We start from the raw sequence: 19331 nt of genomic DNA, 5'->3' as shown, positions 1-19331 counted from the left end.
ACTGCTGCCTCCACCCAAGGATCGAGTGCTACAGGCAGCTGGGCTGTCCTTAGGTGGCCACATTGCTCTGACTCAGAAATCGTCAAACCAGTAACTCGAAAGTTTACTTATTTCTGTGTCCTTTGCCATTATCCAGGGGCTTAGTAGACACATTATCTAATTATCTATACGTAATTAACTATAAAACTATTTTTTCACATTGTAATTTGAACAGGATTTCCTAAAAAGCACATCTATTTTAAGTTTAATTTGTTTAACAGGACGAAATTTTAATGAAAAAGATTGAGTTCTCACAAAGCAGTAGCTGAGTATATATTAGGATTAGGTTTTAGTTTTGTGGAGCTTTTATTAGTTTCAGAAAATGTCATATAAGTAAGTGTCATATAAATCTAGTCACTCAAAATTTTCTTCAGAATATGGTTTACCATTTCATAATTTTCTGTTAAAAATTTCCTTCACTTAATCTTGCATTAGCACCATTACCACCTCCCCCCACCAACAAAAAAGCCACAATCAATTTATTTTGATACTTTTTTCCTGAGTGGTGGTTTTTTTTAGAGCATTAGCAAATTAGCAAAGTAGCTTTAATCATTTTGTATACCATAGACCTTAATCCACATTTAACTAAAACACAAATTGGGTTCTTGTAGTCTCCTCCCCTTGCTTAAATCTTTTCAGTGTATTTGCATAATCCACTCATTGTCTTGTCCATTGTTTATTTCCATTAACCTGTGGGTGATGCATTTCATGAATGGAATGTTACTGATCCCCAGATTACGTTTAGCATTTCAGGGCTCCGAGGTCCCACTGGGCATGTTCTGAATTAGCATTAGCTGCCCATGATGTGTAAATAATTCAACACATTTACAGAGTACAAGTAATCCTGAATCAATAAAGTACAGAAAATAACTGCACAGAGCTTAATTAATCTTTACAAAACAAGTTTTAAAAGAAGGGACTCATTCTGTCCTGCCTTTCAGGATAAATATTTTGGGTTTTTACCACTTTGACAACTATGTAATAGCAATGTGAAGTGGAAAATGCTCAATTATCAAATAAAATTCAACCAAGTTTAATACCTAATCAGAATAAATTGAAATGCAATTGAAATCTCCCTTATTCCTACTTTAGTAAATTAATTACACAGATAAATAAGCCTATACAGAACTGTCCTACAACTAAGATTTTTTTCCTAAGCCATTTTTAGATATAGTATTTATTTTTGTTATATATGTAGTCTAAGAGGAAATTTTTTCTAAAAGTCTTCTTTTCTGAAAAACAGAAGTCCTTTATGTCAGTCCTACCCCACTTCCCAAGTAATTTCTTTAGAAAAAATATTTTTAACTTTTAGCTGATTCTTTTGGTATTTCAATGTCATATCTCTAGCCTATGTGCTAATATTTTTAATTCTTGATTTTTTAGTTTTAGTTATTATTTCAACTTCCCACTATGGAAGAGAAGCACTTATTTATTTTTTTTTAAAGTTTTATTTAGAGATGTCACAATGAACTGCACATATTTAAAGCATGTAATTTATAAGTTTTGATATATGTATATATCCATAAAACTGTCACTACAATCAATGTAAGATATATATTCATGACCCCAAACATTTCTTCTCCATCCCTGGGGCCCAGGCAACCACTGATTTACTTTCTGTTATTTGGATTAGTTTGTATTTTCTATAATTTTCTGTAAGAGGAATCATACAATATATACTTTTTTTGGCTCTCATTTCTCTCAGCAAATTTTAATATTTATTCATGCTATTGCATGTATTGCTCAGAAGTACTCAATTCATTCTTTATTCCTTTCTTGTTGAAGGTCATCTAGCTTGTTTTCATCTTTTGGCTATTGTGAATAATGCTGGTATGAACATTCACGTAAGTCTTTCTATAGACATATGCTTTCATGTCTTTTAGGGTAATCTTAAGAGTGAAATGTCTGGGTCACCTGTCAGGTGTTTAAATTTTTAAGAACCTGCAAACTACTTTGCAAAGTGAGTTTTACCATTTTAATTCCTATCAAGAGTGGATGCAGTTCCAGTGTCACATCCAGACCAACAGTTGTTAGCTCAGTAGTTTTTGTAAAGTATATTAATAGGTATGCAATAGCACCTCACTGTAGTTTTAATTGGTATTTTCCTAAAGAGTAATGATGTTGAGTATCTTTTCATATGCTCAAATATTTTAAAACAATTTTTTAATTGGGTCATTTTGTTTTTTATTAAGTTTTAAGAGTTATTTATATATTTTGGGTAGAGGTCTTTGTAGAATATGTATTCTCTCACATTCTGAGATTCATCTCTTTATTTCCTTAATAATGTCTTTGGGAGATCAAATGTTCTTAATGTTGATGAAGTTTAAGGTGATATTTTTCCATATATGAATCGTGATTTTGGTGTTTTATTTAAGAATCTGTGCTTCATCCAAAGACACAGAGATTTTCTGTTTTCTAGGTCTATCTATTTTGAGTTAACTTTTGTATCAGGAGTGAGGTATAGATTCAGGTTAATATTTTGCATTTGTTGAAATAAATATACTTTACATTTGTTGAAAATTAATGACGATATGTGTGTGAGTCTATTTCTGGACTGACTGTACCACACTATCTTGATTATTGTAGCTTTACAAGTAAGTCTTGAAATCAAGTAGTGTTAGCATTCCAATGTTATTCTTTTTGAAGTTACTTCGGCTATATAAATTCTTTGCATTTCCATATGAATTTTAGAGTCAGGTTGCCAATTTCTACAAATTCTATTGGATTTTGATTGATATAACATTGATTGATATAACATTGAAGCTATAGATCAATTTAGGTTTTCCTTAATTTCTCTCAGCAAGACTTTGTATATTTCAGTGTACAGGTTTTGCACATTTTTGTCAGAATGAACCCCAAGTATTCAATCACTTTTGTTGCTACTGTAAACGGTATTTTTAAAGTTTCAATTTCAGATTGTTTCTTGCTATTATATAGAAATAAATTGATATTTTTATATTTAGGATCCTACAACTTTCTAAACTTATGAATAACAGTAGCAATTTTTTTTTGTAGTTTCCATAGGATTTTCTATATAGGTGGCCATATTATCTGTGAATAAAGACAATTTTACTTATTTTCCAATTAGATGTCTTTCTTTTCCTGCCTCAATGCGTTTGCTAGACCACCCAGAACAATTTTGAACAATTCTATCTTTCGTCATTTTCACTTTTGTTGGTTTTATTCTCTTCATTGGTCATATTTTACTATTTCTTTGTATGCTTGAAAATTTTTGTCGGAATGCTAGGCATTGTTTCTTTACAATTTTATTGATGAATACTTTTGTATTCCTTTATTCCTGAACTTCATTTTGAAATGCAGTTAAATTACTCGAAAACGGCTTGATTCATTCAAATCCTGATTCTAACCCTCATTAGGAGAGACCATGACAATGTGTATTCTAGGGCTAATTTTTTTTCACTGTTGAGGCAAAACCCTCTGGTACTCTATCTGATGCTCATGAATTAGAAGGTTTGTACTCTGGGTCGTAGAAACTGGAACAACTAGGCCTGTGTTAGATTTAGAGATCTCCCCTTGCAATCCTTTCACATAGTTCTTTGCCTGATTGGATAATTTCCTCACATACATGTACTGATCAATACCTAGCTGAAGACTCTAGGGGGACCCTCAGATACCTGTATGTCTCTCTGCTCTCTCTTCTTTAGAACTCTACCTGAAAACTCTGGCTGCCTTGGCCTCCCTAGATTTCCAACTCTGCCTCCTCAAGTCAGGATGTCTACCGGGATCTACCCAGGTGCCTTTTTTTGGGACATGGACTGAAACACTCCTGGAGGTAAGCAGGGGAAATTAAAGGACTTATTTCATTTGTTTCCCATCTCTCAGGAACCACTGTTATTCATTGCTTTGTGTTTAGTGTCCAAAAAGAGCATTTTCCTCACATATTTTGTACTTAAAAAAAAAAAATGGTTTCAGGTAGAAAGATAAATATCCTCTGTTACTCCATCTTAGATACTTAATACAATATAATTCAGAACTCTAATGTAATTAACACAGTTAATTCCACACTCCATTTCTGGTGGGCAATAAATCTTCTCTCGACATGTTAAAATATCTCAGTGTTTTGTCAATTTGATCTACTTAAAGAATTTTCTGACCTGCTCCAGTGAAAATTGGCTGTTCTCTAAGCTCAGTCATCACTTTGGGGTCTCTATTAATCACTGTCCCTTTACTTTGATACTGATGTCCTGTTGTAGAGCTCTTAACTCTCCCTCTCCCCGCCCCTTTTCTTGTTAAACTGCATTCTCCAGAAAGGAAACATGGGAAGCACATCTTTGAAGTCCTGCATATCTCAAAATATCTTTATTCTACAGTGAACAAGACTTTTGCTGGTATAGAATTCTAGGCTGGAAGTAACCTTTCCTCAGAATTATAAAGTTACTGATGCACTATTTTCTGGGTATCAGTATCATTCCTCACATCAAAATGAAAGCTGCGGAAGCAAAGGGTTGTTTTTTAAATTTTGTTCACTGCTTGACACTCAATAGTAGGCACTCAATAAATATTTCTAGAATACATGAAAGTTGAGAAGCCATTCTGATTCTTGATTCTTTATATTTCAGGATCTTTTCTTTTATCCCCAAGAATCTAAAAATTCATGAAAATGTACTCTGATCAGTATTTATTTCAATCCACTGTGTTGGGTATTAAATTGACTCTTTCAGTCTGAACATTTATGTCTTTTAATTCTGAAAAATATTTTTGAATAATTTTATTCAAACTTTTGTACTTTTAGCCTTCATTGTTTCTGGAATTCTATTATTTATGATAAAATTTCTAAGCAGATCTTTAATTCTTCTTATCTTTGTACTGCTATGTTCCTATCCCCCAACCCTACTTTCAGCAAGGTCTCGTTAACTTTACCTTTCATTAGTGTGTACGTATTTGTGTGTCATTCACATACAACTTCTAAGAACTCTTATTTGTTCCAAGGTTTTTTTTAACCTTCCTTCCTTCCTTTTCCTTCCTTCTACCTTCTCTCCCACTCCCTTTTTTCCCAGCATGTTGTTTTTGTTTTATAATGTTCTATCTTTCAAATCTCTCCAAAGATATCAGTAGTAGATTCTCACCACCTCTTCCTTCCCCATTTTCTTCTTCATATACAATCCTTGTTTGTTTGTTTTCCAAGTTGCTTTTTTAGTATTTACTTGCTCTGGGCTCTATCTTCAAGAGTAAATACTTCCCTCAAATGTCTGATGACCTTGGCTGTTTGATCGTTTTCAAAAGTGTGGTATTAAAAAACATAATGGAAGCTATGTACCCTAAGTAGGGTACATGTATCCCACGGTGTTTGCTGAAGGGGAATCTGGCTGGGCTGTTTCAGTGGGAGTCTTTATCGTCCACAGCTTTAGGTGTTTTTTCTTGGCTAGTGAGAGTTTCAGAGGAAGACATTTATAGTATGCCTGGAAGGTATAAACCTGCCTGCCTGCCTGGCAGCATTTTGAGAGTCAAGCGTGTGAGCTGGAAGGAGAAGGCTGTGATTCTCAGATTTCAGAATAAATGTTTATTTAATTTCCAGGTTTATAAACCCGAGTTCCAACTGCCTGATGTTTCCTCCTATCCTCCATCCCAGTCCAGGTACCCTCTAATTTTACCCTCTCCAGGGAATGAATCTGCAGGGCTCTGCCAGGGGCTGGGAAGGGCAGCAGCCTGGCTGCCACGTTGGAAAAGAGATGTGGGGCTCTAAGTGAGTTTTAAGCATATTTACAATAAATTGTCCTTCATTCTTAATTTCTACAAGGGCACGATACTGGCAATCCCTAAACATTGTGGTGATTGTATGACATAAATCAAATTATTTCTTTGTTTTCTCCACTGCCAGTTTTTCCTTGGGTGGCTAAATGAGACATGATTCAGCCATCCGACTTCCAAAAATTGTTTTCCCATTTTTTTCCTCTTTTACTTTAGTTGTCCTTGTAAGTTTATGTGTTCTGGAAAAAATGTTACTATTTTAGTTAGGTTCTAAGAGGAAGCTAAGCCAGACATACATCAATATTCTATCGTTAACCAGAAATTCCTCAATTATGTTTAATTTAGTTTGCCTTATTGTTTTATCTGTCTTTGAAATCCTTTTCTGGAATACGGCTGGACCTAAATAAACAAGTCTCTATATGAGAGTTATTAACAGTACTGTGATTACTTCTTTAGTGTGAACTGATAAGTAATCTGTGTTCTTTCTAAATTTTAACACGAATGACTAAGGAAGATCATTGGTAGAATCCTTATGAAAATCCTCACAGACAATTTAAAAATTTTTACTAACTTGCCTACGTGGACAACTATCTATTTTATTTTAATCCCATTTCCTCTTATCCAGTCTTCTATGGACTCAAAAAAAAAAAAAAAAAAACAGAACTGGCGAGATTTACACAAACTCTATAAACATCCAAAGGGAATATAAGAGTCGGCCCAAAATGTCTAGACTGATTCATTTCAGTTCTTGTCCTCAGTACACCAAAGAAATAAAAGCTAAGAAGGATTATAAAGTACATCTTTAGAGAAATTATTAAAAGAGGACACACATATACGAGAGATAGAGAACACAACTGCGAGGGACGAAATGAATACGATAAATAACGTGGACAACTGCCGTTCCCTGTCTCCCCCTGTGTAGTTGCTGGGCAGCTGTGAGGGGCATTGAATTCCCCTGGTAGGATGGCTCAGATTAGGCTAATTCAATCATGGTGATACCATTGCTCTTAAGTGACTAATTGAGGCATTTAGTGGGTCCCCTGGCCGCTGGGCAGGTTTAGGACTGGCCCATGACCTATTTAGAGCAAATGAGATATGAGGAATAGTTTGGTAGGATCTTCTAAGGAAACTTTTCATGATCTTAAGGGAGCATCACAGAAAGAGATGGCCTCTACTACTTCCCCTGAAAACTGGCATGTATGGTTGTGAGACCAAGGAATTCTGTGGTCTTGCTACCAATCTGGGGATGAAAGCATCCCATGGAGGACAGCCATATAAGAATCATGGAGAAACAGAGCTGTGGCTACTGAATTCAGCTTGTCCTGAAGTTCACCCTACCTGAGATCTGCAGGTAAGTGAGCATACACATTCATTTATTTAAACCAGTTTGAGGTAGGATCTGTTACTTGCAGATGAAAGTACTGATACAGATAACCACAGTGATTTACATAGTTGGTGATATAGCTATTCAACTGAATTACAAGCTCTGTCTCGATGTTAAAAAAGTAAATACTGCATGTAATTAAAAGACATGTACAATAAATTTATGTCAGGATCTCTATACAACCTAAGAGACGACAACAGCAAATGAAGAAACATTCTCTGCAAATGCAAAAGAAAAAAAAGCTTTCCTCATGTCTCCATGCTGTTTATTTAAAAAAATCAGCAGAGAATCTAATCTTAACTCTGTAAGTTGAATTCTGCTATGCTATCAAGAACAGTGTTTCCTAATGTGAATCTATTGATCTTTTGGGCAAAAATTGTCCAATGTGAGACCGTCCTATGCATTGCATTCCTAAACCCAGCACTGAATGACTGTCCCCATATCTGGTTATTGTGACAACGAAAATCCTCCCTCATTCACGAAGGGAGTGTTACCAGCGAAGGTGGTGCTACCAGCCCTAGTTGAAATCACTAATGTACGGGAACAGATGCACAGTGTATCTTTCTTTATAAGATTCATTCTTTCCCTCAATATTATTTTAAAATCAGAGTCTAAGCTTTTCATATTACAAATGAGGAAACTGAGGCCCAGAGCGGGTAGCCATACACCATTCAAATGGTTAAATAGCAGTTCTTTTAAACTATTACAGGGGACTATTAACTGAGTTTACTTTTTCAGTAAGTTCACATGAAATGACCCCAAATCACATACCTGCAATGTGACAGGCATGCTATAAGACACAATATGTGGACAGAGCCATGTTTTGTAGGATCTAATGATGAGTGATAGAAAAGGAAACCTATAGGCATATTTCTGTTTTTAACCATAAGGTTCTGTTGAGCTAAATATAACCAGGGAAAAAGAAATATTATCAAGACATTTAACTTTCACTCTGCAGATAATTTTTGAGCAAGGGACTGTGCTAGAAACTGTGGCAGGAGTGGCATCACTATGGTGGGGTAAAGGGCCTCCTTAAATGAGCCTACTGAATGGCAGGCTGAGAAACAGATCAAAGATTGAGGAACATGGAAAAGAAGCTACTGAAAATTCTTGAGCAGATAAAGACATAAACATTTGTAAGGGATTGAAGGGTTGAGTGAATAAAGGAAATACTTGTATGAAGGAATAGAGTGTATACCTGAAATGGCTTATCTGATTTTCTAAAAGGAAAGAGAGTCTCTCTTTTATCTCCTCAAATCTCTCTTTTTCTTCCATTGACACCGTTCCAATTCCATCAGGTCTGAAAAACAATCAGAATCAGTAATTTATTTTCTATATTTTATATCGAATATGTATATATAGTTCTGAAAAATCCAAATAATTAAAGAAAATGCTTATCAGTCTACAGTATACATATTACTTGTGTCTACAGTGGAAATTTATTGGAGATATTTATAGCCATTTGCTTCATATTTTGACCTGGAATGAATGGAACAAAATTATTCTCTTTTAGACGGCCTTCAAGGTAAAGGATTACAATAAATATTTTCCAGATTCACAGAAAACAATGACTAGTCCTTGAGAATGGCAGTGAAAAGAGTTTTATAGTGGTACCAAACATTTGACCAATTAAATGAATATCCCCTGAATGAAAATATTATAAAAAAATACTGAATGCTAACGAAAATGTCTTAACTGCTTCTCTTCCAAATAAAAATTAAACTAACATAAAACAGGAGATTTAATTTTATTTGTAAGAAATGTAGAAATTTTGGATACAAGTTGTGGTCTACTGCTCTATCTTGTTTAAATATGTGCACACATGTAAAAATAAATGTTTGAATAAAAACCCACAGAAAAGACCAGCTATATTTCAAGATTTTTATGCTTAAACAAATATCCCTATGGAATCAAAGTGAGTATTAATTAGGACTTTTAAAAGTAGTTATGAAGACTGAACAGAAATCTTCTTTTACTAAGATTAGGGTTGAAGATATAAAATACATTAAATGGTAGAGATTTGGAATTTATTCTGTATCGATTTAAGTATCTGAGTGTATAGCAATCATCTAGAATTCTGAACACATACATTTTAACTGTCTTTGCTAACACAAAAGAAAAGGTATAGTAATTTCATATCATTTCAAAATCTACATATTTCAACAACAAAATGAATCTTTTTGCACTTGATAATTAATAGCAATAATTTCTTCCCCTATTAGCTCATTTTTATAAAGATTATCTTTTCATTCTCAGAGTTATGCATTTATCATTCCGACTTACTAATTTTTAACGATTATGTATAAAATAGGTAGAAACAAAGCTTATGAAAAACAAAGAAAATGAATGCTTAAAATAACTTTCCCCAATAAGATTTTTGATGCTTCCACTGTTTCTTTATATATATACATATATGTGTGTGTGTTTCTATGATGGTTGTAAACTAGTCAATTAGGATAAAAGCAATTAATTTTAAAGTTATACCTGAATCGCATTGACATAAAGACCTTTTATTTATCAAAGCATCATTTAAGTCTGAAGTTTTTTCCAATATGTAGTAAATAATTTATTTCAGAAACATGCGTGCTGCTAGAATTTATGCTTCGAAAATATTTCTTACAATTATATTTTGTTCCTAAATAGGGAAATGTCAATTATCTAATATCATAATCAGAATAATGTATCACATTTTTCCATCAGAATGCATTTGAATGTTAAGTTCAGAAAAAATAATGACAAAACATTGGTCTTCCAAATATTTTTAGGAAGAATAAAAGAAAATCTGACCTATAAATTATAAAGCAATGAAATATGAGCTAGCTCCAATGTTTTATAATAATTTAATAATGGATTTTTTTCATTTATTATTTCTGAGTCAATTCTCACTGAGCAAATGACAGCACAAAACCTAGACTTATGAATACAATATCTTATGAATATGTATTGAAAATGACCACAAAAGTTTAACCTGAGAGTTCTATATAAATCATTAATTTGCGAATTTGGGCATTCAAATAAAAACCATAACTACATTATGTTATTTAATAGACAGCAATAAAAACTCATACCACAAAGTTGCAGGTGGTTATTTTACTAAATACACCTATGCACACTTGATGGAAAGGAGCAAAGAACACAGTTTTACTGTCCTGATGACTGACATGTCCTTTGGCTTTGCTCTCTGACTCATGCCACACGGTTAGATTTGAGAGAATTTTCCTGTTTGCTTTAACTGTCAAAGGAGACTGTGATCCACAGTGATCTGGCAAGTCGTCTGTCATTTTAAACGTCACTGTGGCATACTGCCCACCTAAGGAATGGAGCTAGGAGTTCAGGTGATGAAAGGTGAGAAAGGTAAAATAGGGGGACGTCACTTATGTCAACCTTCGCTGAGATAAAGACTTATACACAGTGAAGGGTCATCATTTTACTGAGTTTATTACTCAATTAGGTACATGCTGACAGGTTAAATAGAACATTTAATATTTTGGACTTGCTCTTATTCACACGTCCTCATCTTAATGTATGTAACAGACTATGTACTGAACATTAGGTATATGAAGTGGTCTTCTATATCTAAATTATTGAGAATAGATGGCAACTTTACTACAGTCAAGCCTAAAGGTAACAGCTCCTTCTAAAATTATTCTTTCAATAAATGCAAATATTTCCTGTGTCATCAATATCTTCCTGTCATGGTCATTACTAAAACAAACACAGCAAATATCAGTTTCAATATTTTAAATATGTGCCTGGTACTGTGCTGGCTGTTTTGTATGAATAACAACACAGGATGCTCATAACCACCCTTTCTCCAGGCTCTAAGGAAGGAGGCTGACAGGGTTCAGGGAAGTTAGGTTACTTTCCCAAGGTCACACAGCTAGTAAGTGCTGGAGCCTAGATTTGAACCCAGGTTTCTTGCATTCTAAAGTCAGTGCTATTAGTGCTCATGCCTTATTTTCTTTCCCCCATTTTTACAGAAAATACTAAAGAGCAATAAAAAAAAGACACTAGAAAATGGAAGCTTTATCTGAGATGCGATAATGGTGAAACTATTTTAAATACATGAACGTCAGACATTTCCTAAATGTCTAAAGGCAAAGAGCTTAAAAATCAATAAATTTTAAAATCCTATCATTGAAGCAGCAATTCAATTAAAAGAAATCTTAACAAAGGAAGTCCTAAAATGTGCTTTCATACATTACAAAATATGTACTTGTAGAAGCCTTGAGAAAAACTTAAACCAGTTATGTTTTAAGAATATTTATCTAGCAGATTAATAAGAGATTTAAAATAATAGCTTTATAAACTCAGGTTTTAAAGTAATTTCTGTCTGCTATACCTTTAAGACAGAACCTGATCATCCGTCACCACTTCTACTTCCTCTCCTTTGGTTCCAGCCATCATCAGCTCTCTCTCGAGTATGGCTGCAACTTCTTTGGTCTCTCTTCTCCAGTCTTTTCCTTGTCAGAGTGTTGACAACATACTGAAACTTTTTAAAGCATAAGTCTTATCCCTGTAATGTTGGCACTCATTGTAAACGCCAAAACCCTTATGATGGTCTACGAGACTTTATATGATCCTCCTTCCCCACACTCACTCTCTGACCTCCTCTACCCCCTCACAGCAAGTCCCTCTAGCTCCAGACACACTAGTCTCCTAGGCAGCTATAAACGTATGAAGGATGCTCTGCTTCGAGGCCTTTGCATGCACTTCTTCTGCTGCCCGGGAGCTCTTTTCCTAGGTGCACACATGGCTTGCTCACTCCCATCCTTCTCATTTCTACGGACAAGACTCAGGATTAGCGAGGTTATCTCTAACCACCAGATGTAAAGGTGAAACCCTTCGTTCCATAGGCCTCTTTCCTTTAACATGTTTTATTGCTTACCATTGTACATGTGGCTGTTATCCAACATGTGACATATTTATTAGTTTATTGTCTGCCTTCTTTGTGCTGCACTCTTAGAGCCTAGAATAGTAGCTGGTATACTGTTGACATTCAATACATAAATGTCAAAGAAATGAATGAGTGATACATAAAACATGAAAATATCAGCCCTACAAGACTATGAGAATTCATGAATTAGTAATATCACAAATATTATTTATTAGTATTAATATGGCACAAGTTATTTGGCACATCTTTTATCATATAGCAGTAGGGAAAATAGAAAAATTTTTGAAAAGCAAACAAAGGTAGGAATTACAGTTAAGTATTCTGGGTAAAAAGATCTCTAAAAAAGTTTGTATTTATTTACACTTAGCAAAAAATTTTTAGTGTTTATTTGTCATTTTAATTATTAGTGAAATTATTTACTTTAAATCTCAGGAATTTTTTTCCTGAGATAGTAAAAACAATAATGTCTCTTTGTCTCTTTGACATTGATAAAAAGACTATGTTAAAATGTGGTTACTAAAAATTCTAACATAAAGACAAGTTTTCTGATTCGAATACTACTCAGCCACAGAAAAGATGAAATACTGCCATTTGCCATTTATGACAATATGGATGGATTTTGAGATATTCTTGCTAAGAGAAATAAGTAAGACGGAAAATTTTGAAAACCATATGATTTCACTTACATGTGAGATATTTAACTGAAAGCAACAACCAAATATGACAAACAGCCAAATATTCATAGACACAGACAATAGTTTAGTGGTTACCAGAGGAAAAGGGGTGGGGGGAGGTAGAAAAGGGTGTCAAATATATGGTGATGGGAAGAGATTTGACTTTGGGTGGTGAACACACGAAGCAATATTCAGATGATGTATTATAGAACTGTACACTGGAAACCTATATAATTTTATTAACCAATCTCACCTTAATAAATTTAATTAAAGAAATGAATGTTAATTTGGGTTTAACTCTACACTAATAATTAAATATTAAAGTGGTTTCAATGAGAAGGGAAGGTATTCTCATGTATCAAGATTTAATATTTTTGTTTTTTTCCTAGGGCCTGGTAGTTATTGAAACTACATGCTTTTAATAAAAAGTGTTCTGTTATAGAAGTATAAGATATGAAAAAATTATAAAACAGTTTAATAGTAGATACATATCTTTTAATTATAGATATTGTCGGGTAAGTATGATTTGGAACTTCCTTCTGATATTGCATAATAGGCAATTGAACACCAAGTGCAATTGTGTCTATGTTAATTATACTTCAAAGATTCTTAAAAAATAGAATTCGTATAATAGGACCTTCTGCTGCCGATGCTTAATAGCCTGATCTTACATCTGTCTAGGGGTCACAGTCTGTTTCGTGAGAAATTATCATACTCACATGTGCACACGCATACATACACAATACCTTTCTGAAAGCCAGATTCATCCAAAAAATAGTTCCTACACATACTAAGGCCTGTACAAATTAATTTCATGAAATTCCTCCATTAACTAAGGGATTTTATAATTTATGCTATTCAAGATTTATTGGCTGTCAAATGTTTTAAGGAATAGTGGTCCTGTGACATACCTCAACCAAAAGAGTTAAACAGTCCAAGTATTTTTGGAACAACACAAATTATAAGACCTTCTTGCAGATTCATAGTGAAACTAAAGCATATTAAGGCGTCTGAGAAGCTTGAGAGTAAAGAAATCTGTTTAACTTTTTTTAAATAGCATGTCCTAAAATTATTTAGTCATGGGATCGACCCACAATTCTCACTTCAAAAGCATTATTTAGTGCTGATATGCATTTGTTTTATTACTTAATGAAAACTGTAACATCTTCTACGGTTATTTTCTCAATCACTTTACCAGCTGGACGGGTTTAGACACTTGAGGGATAAGTGTATCCTTGGCTTTATCATCTCTCATACTCTACATACTGCCTAGAGCAAAGAGCTCAGGCAGCTTTTAGGTTGAATAAACACATCAGGAGTCAACATTGTATAGACAAGTCTGATAGATTGAGGAGATAGAGCTCCTTCACTCTCCCCCAGGAAACTCCTCTCTTCCCAACTCATCAGGTAAATTTGTCTATGCCAGCAGTTTGGTTGTTTGTGGTAAAAGATGTTTTGCAAGCAAGAAGTGGGCAAATGATGCAGTTCATGGTGCTTTTGAGTTTCTTATAGGCTTCTTTTCACCTTCTCTAGCCTACGAGGAATGTATGACATCTTAGCTTCTCCTAAAGAGAGTGAGAAGGGGAGAGACACCTAGAAGGTGGTATTTCTGAATTGTCAATTCTGCCTGAAGCACAGCAGGTAAAAGTCACTTTGCACTTCATGTATTTCCCACCAATATCCATTTGTGAACAGAATCAAAAAGAGAGGAAGACACAGCACGAGAATAGGAAATGATGGAAGATGAGGGAGGAAATAATAATCTCTTCTTATTTTTGTTCCCCAACCTATAACATCTCCTATTGTTTCAAACAAAATGATATATCATTTAGATGACCATATATTACATATCAATGTCCTTTTACTTCTCTTGAAATTTTACATATCCAAAGAAGAAATTAATTTGACTGTTATACATTCACTGAGACAGAAGAAACAGATTTTCTGTGAGAAAAGTTTAAAGACAACATTTTGAAGTTATTTTTCTTTTTCCAAACACTTCTCCCTTCTAATTCTTTTCTTATTTGAATTTCCTACTGCATTCTATTTTTTGAAGGTTTTTAAAGAGTAGACATTTCTACAGAGAAAGCATAACCTGACTCTATGAATACATATGATCTTGTGACTTACTTTTTGTATTAAGGTAGTGATATACCAAGGATAGTTATCAAGATTTTTGATAATTGGCTTCTGCAAACAACCAACCGAACATTCTTGGACTAATTTAAATTAAACTCGCCACTGCACACAGCTCTAAAATATTGGGGGAGGGGATTTCATAATAAAAATAAAGAGGGTTATGGTTGGTGTAGTTTTCTCTGATACTAATATCACTCTCTGCCCCATACTTAACATTAATATTTTTCTTAAATGACATTTTTTTTAAATTAAAGGACTATAGACACACCATAATTTGAACAGAGAGAATCAGAAAAACACAAAGACAAAAATGAAAATTTCTTATAAATTTCTCAACCAGAAATAATTGATAACACTATTTGGTAAATATAATTCCAGTCTTCTTTCAATAAATGTAAGGATATATTGTACATTCTGATTCATAATTTTATTCTTTTTAATGAGCTATAAACATTTTTTATATGAAAATATTCTAATATATGCTTTCTAATGGAATTATGACATTTCATTACATGAATGTGCCATAATTTATTAATCTAATACTCTATTAGGAAAAATTTAGACTTTTTTCCTCTTTGTTTTCCCTACCATATAAATTACTACAATAAATAATCTTATACTATATATTTTAATCTGTGATGGTTTCCTTGGAACAAATTCCTGAAAATATATTGCTAGGTTAAATGGTGCTATGTATTGAATTGTGTTCCTCCCATCCAAATTCCTATGTTGAAGTTCTAACCTCCAATGGGACTGGATTTGAATATAAAGCTTTTAGCAGATAATTAAAATTACATGAAGTCATAAGGGTGGGGCCCTAATCTGATGAGATTGGTGCTTTTATAACAGGAAGAACAGTGAGATCTTTTTCTGTTATGTGATAACACAGAGAGAAGACAGCTGTCTCTCTGGCCTCCCCAGAACCTGACCATTCTGGCACTCTGTTCTTGGACTTTCAGTCTCCAGAACTGTAAGAAAATAAATTTTTGTTGTTTAAACCACCCAGTCTATGATATTTTGTTACGGCAGCCCGAGCTAACTAAGGCAAAAGGGATATTTTAGGGCATTTGATAAATATTACAAAATTGCTTTTTAAGAAAGCACTTATCAGCTTACATTCTGACCCATGGTGCATGAAATTATTAATGTCCTTGCAACCTCATCAACTATGGTCTCTGACACATGTTACAATTATTTTCAATTTTATATATAAAAAGGGGATTTCATTGTTTTAACTATATTAATTTCCATAGTGGAAAATGGCACATTCTTGTTGGTTATATAAAGTCTTTCTGTGGGCTATAAAAATTCATTGTGTTTAAGAACATTTAATTCTACTTATGAAGTGCCCCAACGTGTCACCTATACAATTCATAAACAAATGGTCCAATATCATCCATTTGCTTACTCAACGAATAGATACTGGGAACCTGGCTGTGTCCTAGGGATACGATATGAGGACGACAGAAATGATCCCTGGTCTGCCTAACAGAGATTATAGCAGAGAAAAGCATAAAAAGAAAAATCACACAGTTAAGTGTACAGTTACATTTAAGAAGGGCAAAAGTGCAAAGATCTGATGTAGTTTAGATTTTCAGGAGGGTTCAGTTTGGGAATAATATTTAAGCAGCAGTTAGGGGGAGCCTGAAGCAGAGGCATAACAGGAAGTTCTTCATAAAGAGGTCTAATTTTTTTCGAAGTGCAGATTTTATCATGTGACTTCTGTTCCTAATATAGTGGATTTACTTGAGACTCCCCAAATCCCTCTTCACTATACTATAAAACACCTAAACGCTGCATAAATTATAACAAACACAGTGTTAAATATTGTGCTACACTTACTTATAAAACAGTAAAAAAAAAAAATCTCCAAAGGGCAAGAAAACAAAAAGTGAATCAGGGGCTGAAACCAAAGTCGAGGGGAAAGTGAATATCAGGGCTGCCTTGCAGGCAAATGTTGGTACCAAGGAGGCTTTACAGCTATGATCAAGGGAATGGACCACTGGGTAAGAGGCCTAATGTGCACGAGCTGCTGAAACTGAGATGCCTGTGAAAAATGGGACCGTTAATTGGGCTACACTAACAGTGAAAGGATGAGCTAGAAAGAATCAATAACCTTGCAAAGGGGAGAGAAGGAAATCTGTTTGTTTCTACACACCTATAAATTGAGTGAAAATGGTCTTTCCTGAGAATATGCACCATAAGCCTGACCTCATTATATTGCATACTACCTGTGTAATCAAGGAATCTCCAAGATGAGAAAATAAAGTATCTCCAGTAGCACCCCTATCACCAAGTAAAAGCACAAGCAAATCTTCTTTGGAGGAAAGCATTCTCAATCCAAGCCTTGTAAAACTCCCACGGATTAGTTTCAAATATATATGTTCACTATAAAAAGTTCTAGCGAAATAAGAAAACATGACTAAGGTGTAAATGTCAGCAGAAGCCATAGATAACACATAAGAAACACATAAGAAAATTTCGTTATTGCAATAATCACAATATAAAATAATAAAAAGTCTAAAAAAACAAAAAAGGGAATAAAAACCAAGAAAGGAATAAGAGCTATTTGTAAATGACCAAGCAGAGTTCAAAAAGAACCAAATAGAATTTCAAGAACTAAAAGATTTAATAACTCATATTAACAGTTTAAAAGTGGATTAAAAAGTAGATGTCATAGATGAAAAGAGAATTAAGGAGGGAGAGGAAGGATTGGCTAACTATATAGCCCACCACCTGTTTTTGTGATAAAATTTTATTGAAAACAAGCCACACGCATTCATTGACATATCATGCATGGCTGTTTTTACACTATAATGGCAGAATTGAGTAATTGTGACAGAGACCACATGGTCCATAAAGCGCAGAATATTTATGTTTACTATCTGGCCCTTTACAGACAAACTTTTCAAGTCCTGAACTAGAAGGCAGAACTGATAACATTACATAGAATGTGCTGGAAAAATAAGTAGATAAAATATATACTAGAGACATTAAGAGATACAGAAGACAAAATACCTAATATATGTGTAATTGGAGTTTCATAAATAAATAGATAATATTTTAGAACTGATGACAAACATGGATCTTCAGATCCCAATCAGATCAAATGAAAAGAAATCCACACTTATTCAATATCAGGGCAGATAAATCAGACAAATCCCAGAGTATATGAAAATAAATGAACAGTAGATAGATAGGGAATGTAGTCAATAATACTATAACTATGCATGGTACCAGGTGGGTACTAGACTTTGTAAATTATATAAATGTCTAACTACTATGTTGTACACCTGAAACTAACATAAAGTATTAAATGTTAACTGTGACTGAAAAAAAAATTTCAAGAGTGAGGCTTAAGCTTCACTATTTTTAATCCTCAAGTGATTCTAATGTGGTGATTATACAGATTAGTATAATCCATGAGCTTCATTTTATAAACACAGAAACGAAGGTGCAATATTGATACAGGAAAACATAGCTATTTGAGTCTGGTACTAGGCTTACAACTCTACTGTCAAGTACAATCTGGTGACTACAGGGATATATGATAGAGTGACACATGATCCACAATAAGCCAATGTGATATATATACAAAAAATCTGATGCAATAATTAAATGTCTTTCCACAACCGAGTCCCCACACTCAGATGGTTTTAAAGATGAGTTATTGATTAATTAAAAAAAAAAACAAGTTATTTGAATCTAATACAAAACAAGAAGGAAAGCTCCCCGATTCATTTCATATGGCTACAATAATCTGGATACCAAATCTTGGCAAAAATAGTACAAGAAAGGACTGTAACAGGCCAATCCTGAGCATCATCATAGATCTAAAAATCCCGAACTGCCTGGCAACAGTAACAATGAATGTTACAGATGTACATATACAGCCTTTCATCTTGTTTTCATGTTAACAGCATTACATTTCTACTATGTTCTTAAAAATTTTAGTATGTTAAAAAACTACATGGCGGTGCAACTCAAGACCCCAAACACTTTTCCACACCTAACTGGATGCTAAGAAGCCTTTAAAGGTCTCAAGTTTAAGACAAGCTACACCAGAGGAGTAGCTCACACACTTCTGTCATTGTACTCCTGATCTATATTCTAACACATGCTGAAACGTTCATTTTGCTTTGTCTCTTTCCCAACGATTTACCTTCAGGAGGCTCTTTTGCACATTGTTTCAGAAACACCCAGGAGCTGTTTGCTGTCAGTGAATGGTATGGAGAGAAAACAGAGGAAACCGATTAAGTGGCCTTAGTAACTATTTCCCAAGTTGCAGTCTGGTGACCTGCTAACCTTGGATGATGGGGGAGAGGAGGGTCTTGGCTCTCGCTTTTGGTTGTGTCTTGTCACTACCACATTAGGTCCATGATGTTTTCCAGCAACAGATCGAGGTTATGTTTGTTACAGGATGTGTGTAACCTGTTAACTTGTGGTCATAAAGTATCGAGCCATCAAGCAGATTCCTTAGTAGACCAAA

General features: G+C 34.1%; 1 protein-coding gene across 1 annotated transcript in view; it reads right to left on the bottom strand.

Moving 5' to 3' along the window:
- Window positions 1–19331, bottom strand: part of CADPS2 (calcium dependent secretion activator 2) — a 472387-nt gene that overhangs the window by 106453 nt on the left and 346603 nt on the right. The window contains exon 15 of the mRNA XM_015588309.1: window positions 8331–8432. Coding sequence (XP_015443795.1) covers window positions 8331–8432 — 102 coding nt within the window. The remainder of the gene's footprint in view (window positions 1–8330; window positions 8433–19331) is intronic.

This window comes from Pteropus alecto, unplaced genomic scaffold, assembly GCF_000325575.1.
Source record: "Pteropus alecto unplaced genomic scaffold, ASM32557v1 scaffold22, whole genome shotgun sequence".
Classification (NCBI taxonomy): domain Eukaryota; kingdom Metazoa; phylum Chordata; class Mammalia; order Chiroptera; family Pteropodidae; genus Pteropus; species Pteropus alecto.
This window is presented reverse-complemented; position numbering and strand designations above follow the sequence as displayed.